The 28000-nt window shown below is 38.4% G+C and overlaps 1 protein-coding gene across 1 annotated transcript in view; it reads left to right on the top strand.

The window, feature by feature from the left end:
- The window catches only part of LOC120537748 (mucin-3A-like), a 33870-nt gene extending 11881 nt beyond the window's left edge, over window positions 1-21989 (top strand). Inside the window, exons 2-10 of the mRNA XM_039766918.1 lie at window positions 5887-10230; window positions 12202-12395; window positions 14171-14238; window positions 14393-14568; window positions 15471-15664; window positions 16048-16115; window positions 17405-17559; window positions 20826-20935; window positions 21576-21989. Coding sequence (XP_039622852.1) covers window positions 5887-10230; window positions 12202-12395; window positions 14171-14238; window positions 14393-14568; window positions 15471-15664; window positions 16048-16115; window positions 17405-17559; window positions 20826-20935; window positions 21576-21662 — 5396 coding nt within the window. The 3' untranslated portion in view covers window positions 21663-21989. The remainder of the gene's footprint in view (window positions 1-5886; window positions 10231-12201; window positions 12396-14170; window positions 14239-14392; window positions 14569-15470; window positions 15665-16047; window positions 16116-17404; window positions 17560-20825; window positions 20936-21575) is intronic.
- Window positions 21990-28000: the final 6011 nt, after the last annotated feature.

Raw genomic sequence — 28000 nt, forward strand, 5'->3', positions numbered from 1 at the left:
GCTTCTTATACAATATGTGAGCATACCTACAGGAATCCATTTAAATCCATAGGAATCCATTTCAAGGGCACAGAAAACGAATATGGACTACACAAATTGTATAAATATGTACACTAATTAGCTATTGATAGTCGAGTTCCTTTCTGTGAGTGCTCTGTACTACACTCACTTACTCAGACTCTATTTGTTTTAGCTGTAACACCTAGAAAATGAACGGCATAACAAAGAAACATACAGTAGGTTGAAATATTTTGTTGGTCTTGCTAGGTTACCAGTCATTAACTAGGCTTTAACAAGAAACAAGGGCAACAACATTTCAAACGTTTTTTCACAAAACACTCAGGAAATGTATACCAATGGTAGATGGCAGGTACACCATTCTTTTGTTCTGTGACGAATAGTGTCCAAGAGTGCCACCATGTAACATTGCTCAAATGTGTAACAAAGGATTGCTGAGTCTATCTTGAACTTTGTTATTTAGACCCCTAAATCATTCAGAGATAACAATTAATCAATTTGTGATAGAAAGAGAACAAAGCTCTAATTTTTGGTAAAAAAAAAACTTCCTTTGTTATATTACTTAGCCCACTATGCCCACTCTGTCCCTATTTCAAGATCTTCATCTACTGTATCCTTCCATTTATCAAACCCATTTCATTGCGTAGAGGGTTTTCCATTTTTGCTAATGAAAACCAAATGCATCAATTTTAGGTTTTGCTTATTTTGTCTGCAATTATCTTAACACTTGGAATTAGTTAGACTGCTGTATCCATGCAACAAGCTCAAAATGATTTTTTAAAAGAATCATAAACATCCATCCATCCATTATCCAACCCGCTATATCCTAACTACAGGGTCACGGGGGTCTGCTAGGCAGGGAACAAATCCCGGGCAGGGCGCCAGCCCACCGTAGGTCACACACACCCACCAAGCACACACTAGGGACACTTTAGGATCGCCAATGTTCCTAACCTGCATGTCTTTGGACTGTGAGAAGAAACCGGAGCACCTGGAGAAAACCCATGCAGACACGGTGAGAACATGCAAACTCCACACAGGGAGGACCCAGGAAGTGAATCTGGATCTCCTAACTGCGAGGCAGCAGCATTAACACTGTGACACCGTGCCACCGAATCATAAACAGTAATACCAAATTTAAAATTTAAGAACAAAAGATTAGAGATCGCTTCTTACTTGAATAATCCAATCATCTGTGCCTCCACAGACAGACGGTTGATAAACAGAATTAGGCCTATCCATTTTCTGAACCTGTCTATTCTGTCAAAAAAGAGTACAAGCAAGTGAGGAGATTACTGGGTCTTACACAATCACATACTGGATCAATTTACAGTTATCATTCAGCCTGACTGCTAGTGACTAAACGTTCAGAGGCATTTGTAGTCCCTGGGAGATTCCCAGCTGAGCACTGGGAAGCCGTAACATCCTGACTGAAGGGCAACAAAGCTGACAGCTTTAAAAGTCCTGATTAGTCTCTCATTTTTCCTTTTAACAGAACAGATCAGATGTATTTGCCAATCTAAAATTGGTATCTGCCTTGTTCAGCCTCCACAGCCTTAAATTAGATTAAATATGTAAAATAATGGAGGGATTGGCACATTCACATTGTAAGAATGTTGTAACAAAAGGCGCTATATAGGCACCTGACCCGACACAGAAGGACATAGAGGCATGTATAAAACCAACACAAACTTTTATTTTTCTTCACCTGTGGGCGCACATCTTCCCATGACCCACAGGCAATACACAGTCCCAAGCACTATTCACCTCACAGCAACAACCTTTACTTTAACCACCACTCCTCCACAAGCGTAGTCCTCCTCCTCCCGACCCTGGCTCCTTGAGTGGTGGTGGCTGGCCCTTTTTATAACCCACCCGGAAGTGTTCCAGGTGCTTGACCACCTGGTCCTAATTGCACCTCCGGGTGGGGCTGAAGATTCGTCCAGCCAGGCTGCTGAGTCCATGCAGCTTCCCCTAGCGGCCATCCGAGCCCCCCAACCAGGCAGTGGAGGACTCCATCTCCCATGGAGCCCTGCGGGTGGTTGAGGAATCACCATCAGCCAGGGAGGCTGCCACCAAGCGTCCTGGGGGAGGTATTGGACTGCCCATGGTGGCTCCCGCGGAACATAAGCAGCAGGGGCATCCATGCCGGGCAAGGGACCAGGCTGTTCTTCACAATATAAAGTGGCAAAAGTATGGTTATTAAACTCTTCCCACAGTTACATATAACTGTCTAACATGTTCTCCTTGACAATCTGGTTTCCACTGCTTTACTGATTTCTTTTCATTGGTATCAATTAGTAGAATGAACAATTAATGTAATACAGTAAATGATAAATTACAATAGTGTACAACCTACCAAAGACACTTCACATATTTCTACTTTCAGATTTCTTTCTAGGCTAATCTAAAGTTTAAAAACTATCTCAGAGGCAGTGTGGTATTGCCACACTACTGTATATGATCAGTGGTCAGAGTGTCAAGTTACACAGGAATGCTTAATGAGAAGTCAGCTAAGTTACTTATCGCCCTCTGCTGGCTAATTATAATAGCAACAGCCGTAGTCTCATATCCCTAAAATGGAAACAGTGAGCAACATGAGAGAGCACTGTGCGATATCACATTTATCAGGAATTTAATATTCTGGTGATTCATTTTTCCTTCTTTGAAATGTGAATTTTATTAAGTGCTTTTTGATGAGGTTCTTTGTGAAAGTTGCTACAGATTAAATTCCCTGTCATAAATCTATCTATCTATCTATCTATCTATCTATCTATCTATCTATCTATCTATCTATCTATCTATCTATCTATCTATAAATTAATGCCTTCTGTTGCAGTTGTTTTTCAAGTATATGCACTCAGTTGATGTAAATAATCCCCATATTTTTGTATAAAGTAGTCTTTAATGTTTTCACAAAAGACCTGATAAATCAATAAAATACGTATTGCGGACATTGTTCTGACGAAAATGTTGGTTACAATATAAGTTTGTAGTTGTCATGGTTTTAAGAGTGCCTGTTTGAGAAATATCTGAATTAAAATATTACATTCAGAGATGCAGGCAAATTCTTTCTTTATTCTACCGTGTCCTCCATCTTTCTAGCTGGAAGGTCTAGAAGTTTTTATGTGTGGGGTTTTAAATACGTTTGTATTATTTTAGCTATTTGGCAAACCTAGGAATTCTGTGCGTGTTTTCATCATTGCTTTCACTACAGAGAAATGAATACTTACTTGGGAAATAAACTAAAGTTTAGTACATACTTCATTATATAAAGTCAGAAATGTTATAGATAAAATAAAATGTTTCATTTGCTATTTTCTGTCAGGAAGAGATAACAGTGCTATGGTTCCCCTATACAGCCCTCCCAAACTTTGTAGACACACTGTCACTATCTATCTTGCATTTTTTCATTGAACAATATTTAAAAATCAGTACTTAGTACATCAAACCAAACAAATATCCTAAATATTAGACAATTAAGTAATTGCAAACATTAATAATTCAGTCATTTTAGCAATAAAGGGGCAATTCAAATAGATAATTACATCAACAGTTTTAAAATAAATGTCTCTAAAGTACTTCCACACAAAACATAATCCAATAAATGCAGTTCTTGTAGGTTATGATGTATTAATGTAAAACGATGTCAATGAATGGTAAGGAAAAATGAGGCATGAATTAAATAAGCAAGGTAACTCTTCCAATAAACTGAAATATGGCATCCCTTTTAACAGCCTGGAGAAATAAATGCATCCTTTTAATTGAAATAATTTGTATTTCTTTGTTATGTCACTTTAAAAGTATTTATTTGTGATTGACCACCCTACTAATTTTGGAATAGAAAGTGGAGGGTCTTCAAGTTGGGCAGCATGGTGGCACAGTGGGTAGCGCTGCTGCCTTGCAGTAAGGAGACCTGGGTTCGCTTCCCGGGTCCTCCCTTCGTGGAGTTTGCCTGTTCTCCCCGTGTCTGCATGAGTTTCCTCCCAAAGACATGCAGGTTAGGTGAATTGGCGATCCTAAATTGTCCCTAGTGTATGCTTAGTGTGTGGGTGTGTGTGCCCTGCGGTGGGCTGTGATCCTGCCCGGGCTTTGTTTCCTGCCTTTCTCCCTGTGCTGGCTGGGATTGACTCCAGCAGACCCCGCGAGCCTGTGTTAGGATATAGCGGGTTGGACAATGGTTGGTTGGGTCTTCAAGTTTAATAGGACAAGTGGAGCTACTCAACCTCTTTCCAACTTGCTGTCAGACTCTTTCTCTCTCTTTTTCTCCATTTTCCTGCTTTGAAGACGTTTTTTAAAAATGAATTTGGCTAGCCACCCAAAAACAGTTTATCCCTAGTGCCATAATGCCACACACTTCCATCCAAAAGTGGTAGGCAGATGTACACCAGTACAACTTCTGTGTTCATCAAAAAAAGGAAAAAATGGCTAAACTATGAAAAAAATACACCAAATCCATCCATTACCACCATCAAAGAGCTATATCAGAAATATGATTATGCGAAAGTGTAAATTAAAAGAACAGCAAAAGTCAAGCAAAGACCTGCCAAGCTATGCTGATGGCCTTTGCAAGATTCCATAAAGGTCATTAGACCCAACCATAAAAGATGGCGGTACGTTAAAGTCAGCATCTTAGTTGTGAGATCATTTTCAAACATGTCTCACATTCTAAAACAATTTTTTGGTTAATGCAATCTCTTTTGCATTGGCTTGATTTTTTGGTCATTTCATCTCCCAATAACTTAAAACAATACATAAGCCTCATTTATGTTGTTGTCAGAAAACAAATTATCCACAAATGCACTCCTAATCAAAGAAAAGCTGAGAACATTCATCAAAGTTTTGCCTTGAAAATCTCAAAACCAGGGTATTCAAACTTTCGTGGCACCATTTTTTATTTACTTCCAGTGATCATATCAGAAGTCACAAGATTGTAATCACGTGACTAAAAACAGCCAATCAAGCCTCAAAAAAGATGAGCAATGAATGAAATGACCTCAACAAAGTGGTACATGAAATCACAACAATAAAACTAGTAAACACAACAAAACACCAACACCAAATCAAAGTGACGAATGAAATGAAGATATATAGAACTTAAAAAATAACAGGATTCACAACAATAACTAAATAAGCCACAGAGTTCAACTTGCACTCAACTTGTGTTTGAATATTTAGATTATTATTTAAAAAAACCTTTGTAGCAGTAGGGGACGCTAGTGCTCTCTTGAACCCTCAGGTACCATGCCAAACACCAGGTAAAAGTGCAATAATAATTATTTTTATTATAATAATGTGCACTAAGCACCCTCCACTCCACACTATTCATAAATAACAAACAACAAATACAATAACCAATCCTCCAGCTCCCAGACGCGTTGCCCTCCTACCACCCAGCTCAGCTCGCCGTCTGGGAGCTCCCACAGTCCTTTTATATTCCCTGACCCGGAAGTGTTCCCAATCCCCAGTCCATGTGATCCTGTATCACTTCCGGGTCAGGTAAAAAGTACTTTTCTTCACCCCGGAAGCCCGTCGCTCTTCCTTTGACGAACTTCCGGGTTATAGGGCAAATAACACTCCCCAAGCCTCCCTACAGCGGCTCCCGGTGGACCCCATGGTATCTAGCAATGTCCATGAGGTTCCGCTGGAATTTGGAGACCTTCCATGCCACTGTGAGGGCTCCCTCTGGCGGCCCGGGGGTATTGGCCGGGATACAAAGCCGGGCATGAACCACACCTTATTTAAGAATTTTACCTTTTTGTGACAGTGACAATGTTGAAGTAACCCGTATACTAAATACAGATTCTAGATATTGGGAAATTGTTCTCTTATTTAAGAGTAATTTTTGTTTCTCTTTCCAAACTACAGGAATGAGCACCACAACACCTAATCTTAACAACAATGACTTTTCAAAAAATATGTTGCTTCATATTGGATCGAACAACAGTGCATTAAAAAAAGAAGTACCACCCCAAGATTTTACTTCAAAGGACTCCACGTCTAATATTGCAACTAGAAAATCAGCTCTTAGTAATGTTAACATTGAAGAATCAACTACCAATGAATTTACAGCTGAAGAGTTTCTTCTAATTGCTTCAAGTACCAAAGATTTAAAAGGCGATATCCCCAGCACAGATTTTACAGTGGAGGAATCTCAGACCAGTAATATTACAACAGATAAAGCAAGTATTACTAATATTACTACAGACCAATCAAATGCCAATAGTTCCGCCAGAAATGACTACGTTCATACTGGACTAAGCTCAAGAAAGTTAGAAAGAGAAATGGGAGCTGGAGATTTTACTACAAAACAATCCATTAGTAGTAGTATAAGAAAATGGAATTCAAGTGAAAGTAATCCTGCTGCAGACAAGTCAGCCAAAAATGATTTTGTAGTAGATGCCCTACTTCCTGTGGAATCAAAGGGCAATGGATTGAGCCGAGAAGTGCCCACTGGAGATTTAATCATGGAGAGATCAGGTTATAGTGATTATGGAAATGAGAAATCAAATGATGCTTTTATTGAGAAAATAACTGATTTTGCAGGAGAAGAGTTACTTCCTATTGGCTCAAACACCAGTGCTGCGAATGAAAATGTAAGTAGGAGTTTTCATCTCACACAAGAATCTAGTCCAACAGATTTTAAAGAAAAGACATCAAGCAGCAGGAATCAAAATAGAAAGAAACGTGACACCACCAGTTCAATAACTACAAAACCTTGCATTAAAGTTTATACTACTATGGAGTCAAGGGAAAATAATCTTAATTCAGAAGAATCTGGTAGTGGAGGTTTAACTACAGACGACTCAAGCACTAGTGATTCATCTACAGAGACACCTCAAACCTGTGCTTTTACAACAAATACAATGAGCACCAGTGGTTATACTACAAAAGAGCCGAGTACAACAGAGAAATCTAGCAATAATTTTACTCAAAGTGAGTTAAGCACTACTGGCTCTGCAACACATTTTGCAACAGATGTACTGAACACCAGTAATAATACTATAAAACAATCAATCACTACTGATTTTATGACAGAAGATTCAGGAGGCAGCGGTTTTACAACAGAACAATCTGTAACAAATTCTATGATTCTAAAGACCAGTACCACTGATTTTATAGCAAACACCCCTGGATCCAAGGAATCCACTACAAATGTTTTGCGCACTAGTGATGTAGCAACAGAGCATTTAAGTACAAGTGACTTGACGACAGAGAAATCAAGTGCTGTTGGCTCAAGCACAGAAGAACCTACTGACCTCATTACAAAAATACAACACAGCAGTGCCTATACCATACAAGAGCCAACAATCAGCAATACTGCAACAGAGAAACTGATTGAAAGTGGTTTTACAACAGAAAAAGTCAGCAAAAACAATGTCACAACAGATGGACTACACATTACTAGGCAAACAGATGGAACCAGCAACTTTATTTCAAGTGTACCAAACAATAGTGGCTACACTACAGAACGGTCTACTGTCAGCAGCTTTACAAAAGTGAGTGCCAGTGATTTAACAAAAGATTATGCAACAGAGGAATTAAGTGGAAGTGGTTTTACAACAGAAGATGTAACCACAAGTGATTTTACAACAGAAGTGATAGACACTATTTATCCATATACACAAAAGCCTATAACTACCAACCTTATTATAGATGTACTCAATACTACTGGCTATAGAACAAAGGAGTCTACAATCAATGATCTTACAACAGAGGAAATGACTGCAAGTGGTGCTCCAACAGAAGAAGTTAGCACAACCTATTTCACAACAGACGGATTGCACACTAATTACTCTACTATACAAAATCCTACAACCACCAATCTTACTACACATGTGCAGAACACCACTGGCTATAGCACAAAGGAGTCTACAATCAATGATCTTACAACAGAGGAAATGACTGCAAGTGGTGCTCCAACAGAAGAAGTTAGCACAACGTATTTCACAACAGACAGATTACACACTAATTACTCTACTATACAAAATCCTACAACCACCAATCTTACTACACATGTGCAGAACACCACTGGCTATAGCACAAAGGAGTCTACAATCAATGATCTTACAACAGAGGAAATGACTGCAAGTGGTGCTCCAACAGAAGAAGTTAGCACAACGTATTTCACAACAGACAGATTACACACTAATTACTCTACTATACAAAATTCTAGAACCACCAACCTCATTACAGATGTACACAATACCACTTACAGCACAAAGGAGTCTAAATTCAGTGACTTTACAACAAAAGAGCTGATTACAACTGGTTTTGCAACAGAAAAGCAAAGCACAACACATTTCACAACAAATGCATCGCGCAACACTTATTTAACTACCAACTTCACAACAAGTAATTCAAACACCAGTAGCTATGGTACACAGTCCACAATCAGCGCTTCCACAAATATAAGTACCAGTGATCTGGCAAAAATATTTACAATCAGTGAGTTTACAACAGATAAATTAAGAACAAGCACATTTACCACAGAACAGCCAAATACTATTCATTTCACTACTGAAGAACATGGAACCTCCATCTTTATTACAGATGGTTTAAAAACAGATGAATTTGGTACAACTGGTTTTACAATACAAAGTCCAAACACAAGAGGTTTTACAACCAAAGAATTGAATACCATTCATACTACTACAAAAAAACCTAAAACAACCAATTTTATTACTGATATAGTAGGCACCAGTGGCTATAATACAAAAGAGCCTACACAGAGGGGTTTTACGACAGATGAATCAAGTCCTGGTCATACAGAAAATCCTAAAACCATCAAACCTACTACAAAAGCACAAAACATCAGTGGCTATACTACAAAAGAATCTACAATCAGTGAGCTTACAGCACAAACAAGTGATTTTCAAACAGAAATGGCAAGTACTATTCATAGTGTTGTCACAGCATCCTCTAAACACACTCTTGATGCTTCATCTGCATCACCTACACCTACTCAGAATGCTTCATTAACAACCTTGAATAATACTTTATCACCATCAGATTATACAGAAACTTTTTCATCGACCCAACATGGCCCTACTGTAACACCACTGACTCTCAGTCAAACAACTTCACTTCTGCTATCTGAGCCAGTGTACAGTCCAAAGGTATCTGTTGATGGTCCAGACACTACAGCCACATCTTCATCAGCTCACTCGGTTTCAACTTTATCATTAACAACTTCTCGTATGGCTACTCTGGAAAGAACTATAAATGTACTAAGTGATTCCACTTCATCCTCTACACCACCTACAAATGCTACTATTTCACAACCTACACTTGGTCAAACAGATTTATCCTCATCTCCCAGGATCCAAAACACTGCCACAACATCTTTTTTTCATGATCCAACAACTTTAGCTACATTGCCAGCTATTACTTCAACAGATGCCACAGCATCTTTCACTGATTCTCTGGCTGTTTCATCGTCTGCATTTACTTTGTCATCAGGTAATGCCACTTATATGTCACCAACATTTGCATCATCTACTGTAAATCAAAGGACTACCACAGTATTATCTAATTCTGTGACACCTCTTTCCTCTTTGGTATCCACAACAACCCAAAGTGTTGGAACACTACATGTTTACACATCAGCAACCACACCTACTGGACTGCCAACATCTATAACAACTTCAGCTCATTCTCCTTTTGCTGTAACTCAGACTACTACCCCAACATCATCCTCTCAGCTTTCACCTGCTCTGCCTTCATCATCTACTTTAACACACAGTTCTACCACTTCATTTTCTACTCTTCTCACAACTTCTTCCTCCTCTACAGAAACTACTACCACCTTATTATCTACAAGTTTGCCACATAACACCACTTTACAAAGCACCTTTCCCCAACAGAATCTAACTTCCCCATCCAATACATTCTCCCCTGCTCTTTCTAATTCAGTTTTATCATCGACACATATCCAAACAGATACTGCATCATCTACAAAGGTTCCACAAACGCTAGCTTCAACCTCAACCTCTATTGCTTTCCAGTCTTCTCCTACCCAGTTTGTAACATACACTCCTCTTGTCTCAATATCATCATCTACCACAAATCATCCTGCCACTTCATCAGTCTCTCAAACTGACAAAATATTGCCATCTACCACTACCTCGAAGGAAATGTCTTCAGCTGGGTTTCCAACAAACAGCATCTCATCATCTTTGTCTTCATCTAAATCTCCATCTACTAGCAATAGTAAGTCGCTTGTGTATTCATATATATGAGCATAATACAAAATTGTTGTTTTCTTGTAGTCATTTTATGAAATATTTATGTTAAAAAATAAACTGAAGTCTCAGGTTTAAATAAAGAATTTTCAGCTTTCTTGAAATGACATAGAAAACATTGTGACGATTTTTTGTCAATTAAAGATCCTATAGTCTTACAAAAGACATTTGTCAATTTTGAGGTTCTCTCCTCTACTTAAAGGAAACTTACGCATGTTAAATTCAATTCACAATGAAATCTCTAGTCCAGGGAGCTGGATGGCATCAGTGTACTGCAGGCAAAATGAACTGGCCTTTACAGCACTAGATTTCCTCAGTCTAGAACATAGTATTATTAACTTTTGTTGCTAACTCAGATAGAAAGCTAATGTTTATACAGTTCATAAAGACTGATTTTGTTTTTTAACACTACTACCTCACAACTTTAGAGTCCTTGGTTCAAATCATGGGCATGATCACTGTATGCGTGGAGTTTTCATGTTCTTTTGTATATTTGACATTCTGGCTCCCAGATACTCCAGTATTCTGCCCACATTAAAAAAAAAAGGTGTGTTAGGTTAAATGGCAACTCTAAATTAGTCCTGTATAAGTGGGTTTAGGTGTGTACATTTACATTCTCTATTCAGAGCTGGTCCCTGCCAGGACAGTAACAGGATTGTCTGTGAAATTAACAGACATATTGAACAGAAGTTAGGAATGAAAAAGAAGGCAGAGCAGAGAAAGATGCAAACTGCTCACAAATGATCAAAAGTTATCTTTTTTATTTTACAGAATACAGTGTTTTGCATTAAAAGCTCCACCAAAAAGTAGAAGAACCAAGCACAGTAACATAAAAAATTCAATACAACCACAATAAGATCAGAGAACTGTTTCCAAACAAAGGGAGAAAACCTAACCAATCTAGAATCTGGCTAATGTATCTTGAGTATCTGCTTTATTTACTTCTTGTTTCCACAGTACATACTTTAAAGATGAGCATCATGGTTTGGTTTCTTCATTGAATGCACTTTTCCAATAATGATTTACAATAGGGGCGGTATGGTGGTGCAGTGGGTAGTGCTGCTGCCTCGCAGTTAGGAGACCTGGGTTCGATTCCTGGGTCCTATTCCCGGGTCCTCCCTGTGTGGAGTTTGTATGTTCTCCCTGTGACTGCATGGGTTTCCTCCCACAATCCAAAGACATGCAGGTTAGGTGCACTGGCGATCTTAAATTGTCCCTAGTGTGTGCTTGGTGTGCCCTGCCCAGAGTTTGTTTCCTGCCTTGAGATTAGCTCCAGCAGACCCCCGTGATCCTGTAGTTAGGACATAGCGGGTTGGATAATGGATGGATTTACAATAGAGTGTAAGAAGGGTTAGCAAAGTTGCTTCAAAATGCCAGGGACCTGGGATGAGTCTTGTTGTGTACCAGGCAACTTTAAACTGGCTTGATATGAATGAAAGTGTTTTGTGATGGAATCCTGTGCCATTTTAGGTTGTCTCCTGTTTGATGTTCCCAGGATAGTGACTTGTGATGATGAGCTGGTGAATAACTGAGTTTTCAAAATGAATGCACAAAACACTAATAGTGTTCTCAAGTTCAAGACAAACTACTTAGCTAAAATAAATAATGATCATTAATTTAGTAACCAAAACTGGAAGGCCTATTTCCTAACCTGAGGAGCAGGTCTAAGAGTGATGAATGAAGTTATAGGAGACAGCAAATGCAGATGGTGTAAGGGAGTGCCACAGCCTGTGATCATTGTGGTCATCTTAGAAACAAGTGGTGACTCGGATGAGAAATGATGAAAAGTCTTGCTAAAGAGTTAATAAGTGAGGGTCACATGTTCAAGATTACAGTGTTTCTGTGTAAGAGCATCTGTAGAAAATCATAATTTAATAGACTTCAGTGTGATCTTTTTATGCACAGTATAATCAAATCTTTGCCTTTTATCATCCTGCAGGCCAAACAACAACAATTATGTCCAATGCAACTACAAGCGCAACTCCTACAACGTCTATAAGTCCTCCTGTCATTGAGCCCAATGACAGAATCTTTGCCATTGGCTTTACCATTGTCAACATAAATTTCGCCTCTGACTTGAGTAACCCTAATTCAACTTTATATAAAGAGCTGGAGTACAACATCACATTACAGGTAACTTCTCAAAAAACTCTTCAGATTTCATATGTATAGGATACAGAACTACAGTTGACACTAAGGCTGTGCATTTATAAGACATTATTTAATATTTTAAACTCTTTGATAACAATAATCATGTTACAGCAGTGCTTCTCAACCTGTGGAGCGGGCCCCCCTAGGGGGGCGTGAAGTAACAAAAAGGGGGGCGTGAAGGTGTGAAAAAAAGAAAACAAGAATCGAAAATATGAAAAAAAAACATCTGTTGAAATCAAAACAAATGAACTTAAACTACATTCTGATACTAGAACAATATTTATAGAGTTAGATAAATGTCGATAAAAGTTAAGTAGGTATAATAAAATATGCATCTACATTTCAAAAAAATGTTAGGGGGGCGCGATTAAAACTGTTATGAAAACTCGGGTCGCAAATACTTAAAGGTTGAGAAACACTGTGTTATAGGTCATTTTCAATAAGTCTTTTAACACTAGGGAGCTGCACAGAATTTTTTTGATCCCACTTCCTTCCACTTCTAAATTACATTCCATGCTTTAAAGAATTAATTTTTTTTTTTTGCTTGAACATTTGCAACTTCTCTGATTTTGCTGTTATATCAGAGTTCACTTGTGGTACACGAATCTGAGAAACACTCAGCGAGCCGAGGGGGGTGGGGCCTTCCTCACTCACTCGCCAGCTTCGAGGCGTGGTCTTTAACTCCACTTAGCTAGCGAACAAGAGAAAAACTGAATTCAACTTTGTTTGATATTTAAAATAAAGTGTTACTTAGGTCTTGATGAGTTTGAGTCCGGATATTCTCTTAAGTGTATGCTACATTGAAAAGATAGATTGCAATGCAGATTATGGATCGTAATTTTGTGTTAAAAGGATCGTGATATGATTTTTTGGAAAGATCACCCACCCCTAATTTGACTAATCAAGTTTTCAAAGTTATGTAGCATTCATTAACCCCTTGATGAGCTACTTGGAAAGGGGTTGTGAGTTACCGGTAGCTCGTGAGCAACGTGTTGGAGACCGCTAGTGTAGATGAAATAACATCATGCTGCAAAAAAACATGAATATTTCTATGCATTTTGCCACTTTATGGTAACTCATCAGTATGTACGACTTAAGCAGAGCCTTCAACCAGAACACACAATTGCATTTAAATGAAAAGTTGTAAAGCTATATTTAGAAAAAACTCAAAGTGAACTATTAATTGAATCAAACAACAGTAATGACAATGTGAATTGCTCATCAGACGCTGACATGGATAGTGAAATTTTATGGTGCAATATGACTGAACCACCGTGATATGACTTTTAATTTCGGTCATTTGAATCTTCAGTGTGGTGCAAGAAGATGCGGGGCAAAAAAGCAAAATGATTGAATTTGAGTTGGATGGACAAGAAAGATGTTAGCCTCCTAATCAATGTTCTTATCAGAGGAAATGTGGAAGTCACTAAGACTTGCGCTGTCATGTTCTACATTTTACATTCTCATGTGCAAGCAACAGTAAAAATATAATAAGAAACTACTTTCCCAATTGCAATCTCATGCTATACATGAGTGACGGTTTTTAAAACATGTCACATGAGTACATGTACTAAAGGTGCGTCAGTACAACAGTGAACATGAGACATACCCTTCCTACTGTATTTATATGCTTCTGTTACAAATAGTGAAAAATTTTCTCCTTGAAAAAAAATTCAACTTTTTTGCTTGTTTTTCCGGGGGTAAACGTAATGCTAAGGAGGTTACAGATTAATGTGTTTTTCTTTCTCTCACTGCAGCTAACAGCGCTCTACAAAAAAAGTTACTTGGGCCGCCTCTTGAAGTATGTCAAAGTGACACGCTTTAGGTAAATATTGTTTCCTGGGTCACTAAATGTTATGAATTTGGGAACTTACCTGTAACTAGACTCCAAGCCAAAGGAGAAGTTGTCTTGTGCTTTGGATGATATTGTACTTGCTAAAAATGACACTTTTCTAACCCTTGATTCTTTCTCTTGGCAGAAAAGGCTCTGTGATAGTGGACTGCACCTGCGTCTTCAGCACAAATGACTCACTCCTCAATGTCTCAACCTCACTCAACGGTACCTCTGTCAGGGATATATTTATATCTGCAATCAATGGATCTAATGATTTGGGTGCGATGTATCTTCTAAACCCAAACAGCTTAACAGTGCAAGGTATTGTATTAAATGACCACCTGATCTCCTTGACAAATTGTGAAGTACTATTTAGAATACCTAATACCCCTCTGAGTACCCCATTCATGTATGCTTAGGTAATTACGTGACTACATAAAAACCCTGTTATTGTGGAAAGTGACTATCTGAGCCTCCATTGTATACTAACTTACCATTTGAATACATTAGAACAAGTTCATTTATGTTCTCACATGACTACTATGAACATATCAGCAAAGTGTGCTGAGTAAAGTGACCAATCCATTATTGAGGCTAACTTATGTATCACATAAGTATTGAAATATCAGTTCTTAAAAATGGAGACCTGAATTTATATCATAGTACTGTGGGTCCCGATTTAATTAGTTCCAACACTGGTTGCAATTTTAGTGCTCACAGTTAGAGCAAATATTTGAAGAACAAGACATGGGACTAAAATAATATTAAGATATGTTTTTATGAACATTTGATTTTTTTTTTTTTGCTTGGGGTATAAAGCTGAATGACTGTATCAACTCAATATCTTACCATTTAAGGATGAAGACGCAGACAATGGTACATGCTCATGATTTATTGTATTGTTACGACTTGGAAAAACTGTGGTGCCATGTATTGTGCCTTTTTATTATCAATTGGGTAAATTAAGGAATTGAAATGAGAGCCAAAAATATCAATGTTGAGTCAAATGACGAAATGAATACAAAGTGTGCTGCCTTACACAGAGCAAGAAATGACCATAAAAGCATCTTATTATTGTTCTCTGGGTTTCGTACTTTATCCAAAGACCATGAACCCTTGAAAATGATCTTAAGTAACCATGTAATATTTCCAGGATTTACATGGACACTTCATTATTTTCTTCAAAAATAATGTCAGATCTTTCTGTTTTGACTCTCCTACAGAACAAACAACAACTTCATCAACTGTAACCACCACAACAGTTTTAACAACATCAGTGACCAATATACCTGTAATTAATGCCAGTGACAAACGCTTCATCATCAACTTCACCATCATAAACCTAAATTTCACATCTGACTTGAATAATTCCAGCTCAGCTTTGTATAAAAACTTGGAGAGCAACATCACAGCACAGGTAACCCTTCATCTTTACTTGGAGTTTCATGAGGATGTCATTTGTATCAAATATTGTACATCCTCTGTTGTTCTTTCTGCATTGCTGTGAAGGGATTTGAGAATGGGAAAGGTGATATATAAATAAAATGTATTATTATTATTATTATTCAGAAAGCCTCTCAAGTGCCACAAGTTTAGGAGATGAGATTAGCAGTAATGTTGATACAAAATCTATAGGGACAGGGTGGATGTCTAACTGACTAAGCTGTTAGTCATCGGCCTGTTTTTCATTCATCTGCTTTAAAATAACATTCAAATTCAAACCTGTCCCTCTCTGTTTTAGCACAGTGGTAGTAGGATCACCTAAAGTAATAAAAAACATGTATTATTTTCCCGCTGCAGCTCACACGTCTCTATAAGAACAGCGAATTATCCAGCATCTTCAAGTATGCCAGTGTGAAAGGCTTTAGGTAAGCATTTCCTCTTTTGTCAGGGTAAATGTCACAAAGTGGAACCGTGCTGCTCCAGGATCTCTATTTCGAGAAAAACATGTCTTCTTTTTCTTCTTCTCAAAAGAGATGATAATGTGCTTCTCCAAAGACCTTTCAGAAAGCATTTGATAAGGTGCCACATGAGAGGTTGGGCATCAAATTAAAGAAGTGGGAGGTCAGGGTTATGTTTTTAGATGGGTGCAGAACTGGCTGACACAGGAAGCAGAGGGTGATGGTGTGAGGAACCTCATCAGAGGGTCACAGGGGTCAGTGCTAGGGCCGCTGCTATTTTTAATAAATCTAAATTATTTAGATAGGAATGTAAGTAACAACCTGGTTAAGTTTGCAGATGATTCCAAGATAGGTGGATTAGCAGATAATTTGAAATCCGTTATATCATTACAGAAGGACTTGGATAGCATACAGGCTTGGGCAGATTTGTGGCAGATGAAATTTAATGTCAGGAAATGTAAAGAATTACACATAGGAAGTAAAAATGTTAGGTTTGAATACACAATGGGTGGTCAGAAAATCGAGAGTACACCTTATGAGAAGGATTTAGGAGTCGTAGTGGACTCTAAGCTATCGACTTCCCAACAGTGTTCAGAAGCCATTAAGAAGGCTAACAGAGTTAGGTTATATAGCGCCTTGATGTGTGGAGTACAAGTCACAGGAGGTTCTGCTCAACCTTTATAACACACTGGTGAGGCCTCATCTGGAGTCCTGTGTGCAGTTTTGATCTCCAGGCTACAAAAATGACTTAGCAGCGCTAGAAAAGGTCCAGAGAAGAGCAGCAGGACTGATTCAGGGCTACAGGGGATGAGTTATGAGGAAAGATTAAAAGAGCTGAGCCTTTACAGTTTAAGCAAAAGAAGATTAAGAGGAGACCTGACTGAAGTGTTTAAAATTATGAAGGGAATTATTCCAGTGGATCGAGACGGTGACTTTAAAATGAGTTCATCAAGAACACGGGGACACAGTTGGAAACTTGTTAAAAGGTAAATTTCGCACAAACATTAGGAAGTTTTTCTTTACCCAAAGAACGATAGACACTTGGAATAAGCGACCAAGTAGTGTGGTAGACAGTAAGACTTTGGGGACTTTCAAAACTCGACTTGATGTTTTCTTGGAAGAAATAAGTGGATAGGACTGGCGAGCTTTGTTGGGCTGAATGGCCTGTTCTCGTCTAGAGTGTTCTAATGTTCTAAAACGATGCCGCCTTTAGCACATTGCCAATTGTTATCTCTATGACATTTTTATCTTGGCAGTAAAGGCTCTGTGAAGGTGAGCTCTGTCTGTGTCTTCAGATCAAGCCCCACACTCACCTTAACCTTGGTGAAGAATATACTTGTAAGTGGAACTAATAACTCCAGTCTACTTGGCGGAATCTATCAGCTGGATCCAAGCAGTGTGTCAGTAGAAGGTATGGTACTAAATCACAGACTGAATGCCTAAACAGATCATTCTGGACATTTTAAAGAGTCAAGTAATCACCTAAATATTTATTTTTTTGCCTCATCAAATTGCTATTTAAATCCTTGGTTATGGTGTGCCTGTCCAAGCTGGAATTTCATTGTTAAACAGTCACAGTATTTCATGAGTTTATTATTTTGTGATTTAGTCCATGTAGGATATCATATAAATCAATTCAGATCATTATATTATTTTGAATTGACCATCTGAGAACTTTAGCAAAAACTGTTAATTTCTGAAAGTCAAGCATACAGTATGTGTTAAAACTTTATTATTACTAGAACAGATAATGGATGTACCTTATTTGAGCTGAACCAGTCAAGGTATCAAATGGCTATTTCCTGCTTTATTACTGTATATTATTCTATGCATGGTAAGTGTTATGAGAAACCAATTGTTCATCCAAACTCTTCCTTATTGCATTGTGTGAGCATCTGAACACCTCATCTGAATGTGCTAGCCTAGTCAGCAAATCAAAATAGCTACATACATTTGACTTGAGCAATATGGCGATAATATAATGGCAATATTTCTAATTTTGACCCACAATATTATTTTTGTTTTGAGATGATGATTGGCAAATGCATACTTGAGTATGTTTGAGAAAAAGAAAATAAATAAAATAATTCCAGATCTAGGAAATGATTCGTGAAGAGAATGAAGGACCAAGCTGGTGCATTGTTGTTCAGGTTTGGTGGTGTAACATTGACAAGCTTTGGTAAGGATAGAAAACTAAGGTGACGTGGAACAGGCAGCAGCCATCAGGTGTGTTAAAGCTGTTTGCTGCGATCAGTCTGGATGCATGAATGGAACAGACAGGGTTGATTTAAGCTCCTGTTTGGATTGTTCATATTTTTCATTTTCAATATTTGTAAAATACCATAGCTCCTCAGGCTTCTGAGAAGAAAAGACTTGAGGTTTTGAACATGTATTTAAAAAGTGTTTCTACTGCCAATGTCATGGTACAGGCTGTAACATCTTACCCGTCTTTTTAATAAGCAAACCATCAGTGAGCCAGTCCACTTGGAAAAGGTCTTGTGCAATCCAATCAGCTCTGCAGACAACTTTTTCAACAAGGGAAGCAACTCTGTGTGGCGGTGCCATCGATGGCTAATGTTTTCCGGTCACTGCTGCAGAATTATTATTACATGCATGTTATATTATAAAATGGATGATGCCTAATTTAACACCAGGTTTAATTTCTGCATTGGTGCACCTTTTTGTATAAGTTGAACGCAGATATATTTGGCTTAGGAAAAATAAAAATATATATTATGCAAAGCAAATATAATTTATTCACATAAATCATGTGAAATGGCTACTGTACCATTGTATCCATCTTGCACTGCCCTGCTTGTGTTTTTTCTAAAGTCAGAAGCACCAGTAAATAATGACTGGTGAGATTTGCTACAGAATAGTCCGCTAATGATAGAATTACTTTGTAATAACTGTGATTCATTTATTTGACTCACCAGGCGCATTTACTTTGAAGGCAAAGTGTTGCTAGATTGGCAAGTCTGATCACTTCTTAGCCAGCCATTTGCACATCTGTGCTTTTCTAAAAGAAATGAGAATATTTTCACGCCATGTAACAATGCATGGCAATTAACAATGAAGACACCCACTGGCCAAATTGAATGCTACTGGAATTACAGAAAAGAAATTTTGGCTTTTCCTGTTCAAACTATGATTCAGCCTTAAACCACATCCAAATTAGCATCACGACTATCAACCATATTTAAGGGGACTTGAGTATTGAGTGACCGGAGTATTTTATGTTTCGCCCAAACATAATAGAAATGCTGAGCAGCAGGGCTGTGACACAAACTACATCAGATAACCATTTTAAGTTTCTCCTGATGGTGTGTTAATCTATGTGGGCATTAAATAATAATAATAATAATAATAATAATACATTTAATTTATATAGCGCCTTTCCCAGGCTCAAGACACTTCACAGAGTTTAAGAAAGAACAGCAGGGTATACAGTATATATCCATCCATCCATCATCCAACCCGCTGAATCCGAACACAGGGTTACAGGGGTCTGCTGGAGCCAATCCCAGGGCACAAGGCAGTGTGCCAACCCACCACAGGACACACACAAACACACACTAGGGCCAATTTAGAATCACCAATCCACCTAACCTGCATGTCTTTGGGAGGAAACCGGAGTGCCCGGATGAAACCCACACAGACACGGGGAGAACATGCAAACTCCACGCAGGGAGGACCTGGGAGGCGAACCCGGGTGTCTTAACTGTGAGGCAGCAGCGCTACCACTGCGCCACCGTGCCACCCATACAGTATATAGCATTGTACAAACCAAACAAATAAATAAAGAAGATTAAGACAGTAAATTCTAGCACACACAAACACACACACACAGGTTACATGAGCATCTTGACAAAGAGGTAAACTCAGAGAAGGGTAATAAAGTCAAGTAGAGGTAAACGCCTTCCTGAACAAATGAGTTGTTTTTGAAAAGAATTCATGGAGTCAGTTGACCTGATTAATTTTAGTAGGTCATTCCAGAGTCTGGGCGCCATACAGCTGAAGGCCCTGCTGTCACCCATGGAGTGTAGATTAGTGTGGGGCACAACAAGACTGCCAGAATCAGAGGACCTTAGTGGACGAACAGGCACATAGTGATGGAGAAGGTCACTGATGGAGTTTGGCGTGAGGTCATTTAAGGCTTTGTAGGTTATTAGTAGGATTTGATATTCGATTCAGTAGGACACAGGGAGCCAGTGAAGGCAGAGCAGGATGGATGTGATGTGCTTGCTGCTGCTGGTTCATGTAAGGACTCTTGCAGCTGAGTTTTGAATAAGCTGGAGCTGTGATATGAGATTAGGAGGGGTACCTGCTAGTAGGGAGTTACCATAATCTATGCGGGATGTGATAAAAGCAGGGACAAGTTTCTCAGCATTAGAAAAGGAGAGGAAGGAGTGAACACGGGATATGTTACGGAGGTGAAAGTAAGAAAGTTTCTTAATGTGGCTTATGTGGGCGGAATAAGAAATGGAGGAATCGAAAACGACACCGAGATTCTTTGCAGTAGAGGCAGGTCTGATGAGATCCCCTGAGCTTTCTGCAGTAGCTAACAAACTCTGCATAGTGTACTTATAATTAATAATGATTGTTGCAGCCTTTTTTACTTCTTCCTTCACAGATAGTCAAATGTCTTTTCTAAATATCTCCTCTTGTCTTTTACAGAAGACAGCCTTGATTCCCCGAGTCAGCCGTATGTGCCCTATTGGGCCATTATCCTAATAAGCTTGGGCATCACACTGATTTTGTCAATGATCGCTTTCTTTGGCTTTGTGGTAAGGTGGCATTTTGGACTTTTTGAGTACTGTACAAGTAAAGCTCATTATCATTTTTTTTTCTGAAAGTGATTTTTAAAAGACAGAAGTATAGGAGTTAAAAAAAAAAAACTCTCATCCCAACTCCTCTGCACAGAAAACACCAAAGAGAACTAACATTTGATTAAATTTAAGTCCAAACAAGAAATACTCATAAAGATGGACCTGTATATATATTGTATATGGTCTAGAGGTAACCCGTTCAATTAAACTGCCAGGGTGAAATTCCTCCTAAAATGTATATGTTTAAAACTGCTCTACAAATATACTGCAAATATTAATCTAGCTGATGATTTTAATAGTTCATTTAGTTTACCTCAACATTACATTTTGAAACTCATCTGAATTCAGAATGGTAATGGTAGAGCCTCATAAAAAGGCTTTAAGACTTCATTCATGGCATGTCCTCATCATGACTGCCTATCTTAGACCTATGCTGCAGCTGTAGCCATGCCAGAGGTCTCGGTCACACAAACATTTAACTTTAACTGGCATTCTTTGTTCTCTTTATTATCATTAGAACTATGCAGGTGTGGTGATACCCTACGGTAAACTTTTAGATTTCCCACTGAACTAAATTTCTTCTTTAATTGTTTTTCAGACTGTTCGGAGCAGCTGGTTTGGTCGAAGGGGTTCCTATGAAATAACGCAGATGCCAAAGAACTTGCCTTACACACGTCTTAAGTGAGAATCAGTGACACCAGAAGAAGAGAAGACACCAAAATTAAAATGAACAAAAATATAGATATATATATATCTTACTCAGTTCTGACAGTGCAATTAATTTACTTTGCAAAAATATATTATTATTTTTGTAGTTTTACACGAACGTTTACATTATTATTAAATTAATGCCAGCGAAAACAAAATTGTAAACAAAAACCTACTGTTTCTTATTTTTATATACTTCATGTGACATATAAAATGGCACTGCCAGCACTTTGTTGTTGATTTTCAATTCAAAATATTAATGAATATTTTAATAATAAAATTTGAATATGTATTTATATACAAACTTATCTGGTCCTGACTCATTTTAGAAGAAAACAAACTTTCAATTTTGGAAAACCAAAAGAAAGAAGTGCTTTGTTTTAATGAACTTTTAGTGATGTTATTAGAGACCTTTTACCTCATTTTGAATAATAATTGATACCTTTCAGCCTTTGGAATATACATATTATTGAACAGTGGGATGCAAAAGTTTGGGCAACCTTGTTAATAGTCATTATTTTCCTGTATAAATCGTTGGTTGTTACGATAAAAAATGTCAGTTAAATATATCATATAGGAGACACACACAGTGATATTTGAGAAGTGAAATGAAGTTTATTGGATTTACAGAAAGTGTGTAATAATTGTTCAAACAAAATCAGGCAGGTGCATAAATTTGAGCACCGTTGTCATTTTATTGATTCCCAAACTTTTAGAACTAATTATTGGAACTCAAATTGGCTTGGTAAGCTCAGTGACCCCTGACCTACATACACAGGTGAATCCGAGTATTTAAGGGGGTCAATTGTAAGTTTCCCTCCTCCTCTAATTTTCTCTGAAGAGTAACAAAATGGGGGTCACAAAACAACTCTCAAATGACCTGAAGACAAAGATTGTTCACCATCATGGTTTAGGGAAAGGATACAGAAAGCTGTCCCAGAGATTTAAGCTGCCTGTTTCCACAGTTAGGAACATATTGAGGAAATGGAAGACCACAGGCTCAGTTCAAGTTAAGGCTCGAAGTGGCAGACCAAGAAAGAGTTCGGATAGACAGAAGTGACGAATGGTGAGAACAGTCAGAGTCAACCCACAGACCAGCACCAAAGACCTACAACATCATCTTGCAGCAGATGGAGTCACTGTGCATCGTTCAACCATTCGGCGCACTTTACACAAGGAGATGCTGTATGCGAGAGTGATGCAGAGGAAGCACAAACAGAGCCGCTTGAGGTCTGCTCAAGCACATTTGGACAAGCCAGCTTCATTTTGGAATAAGGTGCTGTGGACTGATAAAACTAAAATTGAGTTATTTGGGCATAACAAGGGGCGTTATGCATGGAGGAAAAAGAACACAGCATTCCAAGAAAAACACCTGCTACCTACAGTAAAATATGGTGGTGGTTCCATCATGCTGTGGGGCTGTGTGGCCAGTGCAGGGACTGGGAATCTTGTCAAAGTTGAGGGACGCATGGATTCCACTCAGTATCAGCAGATTCTGGCGACCAATGTCCAGGAATCAGTGGCAAAGCTGAAGCTGCGCCGGGGCTGGATCTTTCAACAAGACAACGACCTGAAACACTGCTCAAAATCCACTAAGGCATTCATGCAGAGGAACAAGTACAACGTTCTGGAATGGCCATCTCAGTCCCCAGACCTGAATAGAATTGAAAATCTGTGGTGTGAGTTAAAGAGAGCTGTCCATGCTCGGAAGCCATCAAACCTGAATGAACTCGAGATGTTTTGTAAAGAGGAATGGTCCAAAATACCTTCAACCACAATCCAGACTCTCATTGGAACCTACAGGAAGCGTTTAGAGGCTGTCATTTCTGCAAAAGGCGGATCTACTAAATATTGATTTCATTTCTTTTTTGTGGTGCCCAAATTTATGCACCTGCCTGATTTTGTTTGAACAATTATTGCACACTTTCTGTAAATCCAATAAACTTCATTTCACTTCTCAAATATCACTGTGTGTGTCTCCTATATGATATATTTAACTGACATTTTTTATCGTAACAACCAACGATTTATACAGGAAAATAATGACTATTAACAAGGTTTCCCAAACTTTTGCATCCCACTGTAGCTTTGGGGCCATACTGATAAAACTAAAAAAAAAAAATCTGAATTCAATTAAAAATATTTCTTGCTTCAACATACACTGTATCTTCTTATATAATACGCTACCATGGCTGTCCGTTTGTCTGTCCAGGATTTTAAATCACCTGTAGCTCACAAACCGTTTCAACTATTGACCTGAAATTTGGTACACATGTACTATGTGACATCCGCTTTCGGGGTGATGAGTGACCTCCAAGGGTATTCCTCTTTTTATTTTTATTTTATTTTATTGTAAAATCAACTCTCGGCAGTGGCCAGCAGGGCGCCGTTCTCATCCCTACCACCTTCACCATCACTTCTCCTACCTTTTCATATCTTAAATCATTCTTGAGGCAGAATAAAGATTTAAGTGCCAGCTTAAGTGAAAAATTAAGGAAAACGTACTAAGTAATTGCAACACAAACACTGACTTAATCAGTTTTAACACAAAAAGATGCAGACAAAAGTAGAGAAGAGTCTAGGGTGGAGAAAAGAAGAGCTGCTCAGGAAGCAGCAAGCACATCAACCTCTGAGCAAACAAATGCTAAACGTACAGAGAAAGAGGAGGAAAACTAGGAATGCTCAGGTCAAGTGTATTCACTGCACGCTATCATGCAGTGCGCCGTTACTGGTAATACATATTAGAAATCATTCTTACATGAATATGACACAAAAGTATGTAACATCATATTTGAACTTCAGGGATTTCTGTGCATATGGTTTAATATCTTTGAATAATCCCAATAATAATTCCACCCCATCAATCCACTGTATCAAAACACTTACATAGGGCTGCTTTCTGTAGTACACCAGGAATCATAGAGATTCATGTATACTAGTATCTTCTCAAATCCAAAAACATGACACCAGGTTAACTGGCAACTTTAAATTAATCTAATATTGGTGAATGTAGACAGAGCTAAAAGAAAAATGGGGATATATGAGGCAGATAGGATGTGGCATTATGGCCACCTAACACAATTTTTTGGGTATTAAAAGCTGAATTATAGGCCTGTTTTTTGACCATACGGAGTATTCTGGCTGTGTTTGCATATATGCAATTAAATCAACTGGTTTCAGCAAACATTAACAAGAAGTATCAAGTTTAAAAATTAGATGCCCATACCTCAGATTTTGCATAATTTACAAATATAGATAGATAGATAGATAGATAGATAGATAGATAGATAGATAGATAGATAGATAGATAGATAGATAGATAGATAGATAGATAGATAGATAGATAAATATTGAGCTTTTTACAGATGCACAACAATTGAACAAACAAATATTATAACAAAAAACAACATCATCCCTGAAATACATTCCAGAATTACAGCAGAGAAAGGAAACTAAAAATAAGAAGACCGGTCAGAGTCTTCTTAGATGTATAAAGATGTATTGCTGTTTGTATAAAGTCCCAGTAGTGTTTCTTGACACACTTCTGCTGAAAAATTTGTTGGCTGAAAGTACACGGTGTGTCAGAGAGAGGATGTGCAGCGTTGTTCATAATGGCCATTGGTTTTGTCTTCATTCTGTCATACTACTTCCAGCAGGTCGAAAGCATGTCCCATAACTGAGACAGCCTTCTTAATCAGCTTATTGTTTCAGCGGCCTCTCTTGAAATGAAGTTACTGGACTAACACACTACAGTGTAGAAAGTCACACTGGCCATCACAGAGTTGTAGAATATGTAAAGGATGTCACTTCCCACCTTTCAAGGAATGCAGTCTCCTAAGTAAAAAGTCTGCTCTGCCATTTCTTACGTAGTTCATTTGTTACAAGGCTAGTTAAGCCTATCAATCAAGTGCACCCCAAGAACTTATAAGTGTGCACCACCACCACCACATCCACTCTTTGAGTAGTGACTATACATCGACAATCTTTGGTGCAGTCAATAAAGTCAAAGTCAATAAAAGCTTCCTTGATTTTTCTGATGTTGAATTGCTGACAGTTTTCTTTGCACCAATAAACAACATTCTCCGTCTGACTCCTATGTTCTGTCACATCTCCCTTATCAATAAACCACATTCGTGTACAATTATCTGAGAACTTTAGCAAATCACATGGCCAATGTTTCTGCATATTTAAAGTTTGTGATCTACAGGGTGATGTTGTTCCTTGTGGTGCTCCAGTGTTGCTCACAGCCACATTACAGTGAGCTTCACAAACTTCAATCTGCCCAACAGATAGGCTCATCCACCTGCATATCTCTGAGCTTACAACCTTAACAGGTATTGCTAAATGGTATTAAAAGAAATGGAGAAATAAAAAAAAAAATCTTCACAGTGCTATGAGAACACCAAATTTAAAGTAGAAAAAATCAGAAAGGAGAACATCTCTAGGGTGTAATTTGTATTTATGTGTATAATAAGCCATTAAAGAATTCTTAGCACTTGACATATGTTAACCCACTAAAAGCAGCATCCACTTTGTTAACAACAGAATATAGTAATTGTAATAACTGGTGATTTATGTGACTTTGTAGGCTTGTTAGATTAAAACATGGCATGGCATCATCACATTGTTATTAGCACACTGGCTTCACACAAGACAGACAAAAATATAAAACAATGTGCAAATTCTGCTATTTCCAAATAGCAAAATTAAAAATGAATAAAATTAAATAACATATTTACAAAATAAAGATGCACAAATAACACAAAGTTCCAAATGTCAGTTTTTCACAACAAAGCTTTTGAAGCGAATACCTACAGTAGGTAACATGTCTGTCTGAACAGTACAAACTACTTACAGTGACGAGATCTCCTGCACACTGACAGTATAATACTTCATATTCACTCGCCCTGCAAATAGCACAGCTGATAGACAATAACATCAGAACAAGGCAGCTTGCGCACGTACAAGAAGTGTCACTTTACCTGGACTGTCTGTGTCTGTGCATGTTTGGTTAAAGCGTGCTTGTTCTTCACTCAGTGAAGTGATGGTTAAGCTTCAGCAGGAGTTGGCTCTCAAGGTTCTTGCAGTGAAGCTGTGACCGTTTAGCAGTGACTGAAAAGTCTCTCACAGGCTGCAGACACAGGAAGTTTGTGTGTGCTCATGTGACTGCATGGTTACGTCTGATTGGTGAAACGTAGTCATGTGATTATTGTTGCTACGTCTGATTGGTGAAACAGTCATGCAGTAGATCCACTGGCGACTTCTCTCTGGCAAAAATATAGCGTATCTAATGTGTAAATGAAAAGTGTGGCCCAATAATTATAAAAATTAAAAAAAATAATGAATGAATAATTATAAAAATAAAAAAAATTGTGAATTTCCCATTAGGATTAATAAAGTATCTATCTATCTATCTATCTATCTATCTATCTATCTATCTATCTATCTATCTATCTATCTATCTATCTATCTATCTAGCAGAATAGGAGTAGCGTTTCTTCTTCACAAATGCACTCAAGTAAAAGTAAAAAGTATGGTGCAGTAAAACTACTCGTAGAAGTTAAATTTTTTAGAAAAGTTACTCAAGTAAATGGAATGGAGTAAATGTAACTCGTTACTACCCACCTCTGGTTATGAGGGAGCTTCTTCTTCACAGTAGGTTTGTTCCATTTGAGCCCTGCTACATTATAACTGATGTGAGGGGAGCACAATAAGGGAGAGACCTAATAAGATTTGACCCCACACATGGCTACTGGACAGAGGTCACTAGGGGCAATATGGTCCCTTACAACTCCAGACAGTGAAAATTTTGCTTCACGAACAGTTTTGATGCATCATGTGGCTTTTGACCTATTGATCACAAAAATCACCTTTGTTTTATTGTTTTACATTTTTTGTGATTTCATCTCGTGTTATAAGTTGTGGTGGACGGCCGGGACGCCCCTGAGATGTCAGGATGGAGGAAGGCAGCTTTTCCAGGACACTGCCTCCCCCAAAACGCTAGATGGCAGCTCCCCTGGAGTGTAGCGGTGCCCCAGATTCCCACAGGGCATCCTGGGACATGGGCCCTGTTGGGTGCTGTGGATGCCACCAGGGGGAGCTGTGAAAGGACCTGGGGAGTCATGCTTCTCTTGCAGCCCGGAAGTACTAGGAAGTCATGAGGACGAAAGCCCCAAAGTACTTCCGGGCTGAGTAAGGAATTTGGGATTCTCCATCTGACCCGGAAGTGTCTTCTGTTCTTCATCCCACGTGACTTTTCAGCACTTCTGGGTCAAGGACTATTCAAAGGACTATTGGAGACCCAGCAAGCGAGCT

Source organism: Polypterus senegalus, chromosome 10 (assembly GCF_016835505.1).
Source record: "Polypterus senegalus isolate Bchr_013 chromosome 10, ASM1683550v1, whole genome shotgun sequence".
Classification (NCBI taxonomy): Eukaryota; Metazoa; Chordata; class Cladistia; order Polypteriformes; family Polypteridae; genus Polypterus; species Polypterus senegalus.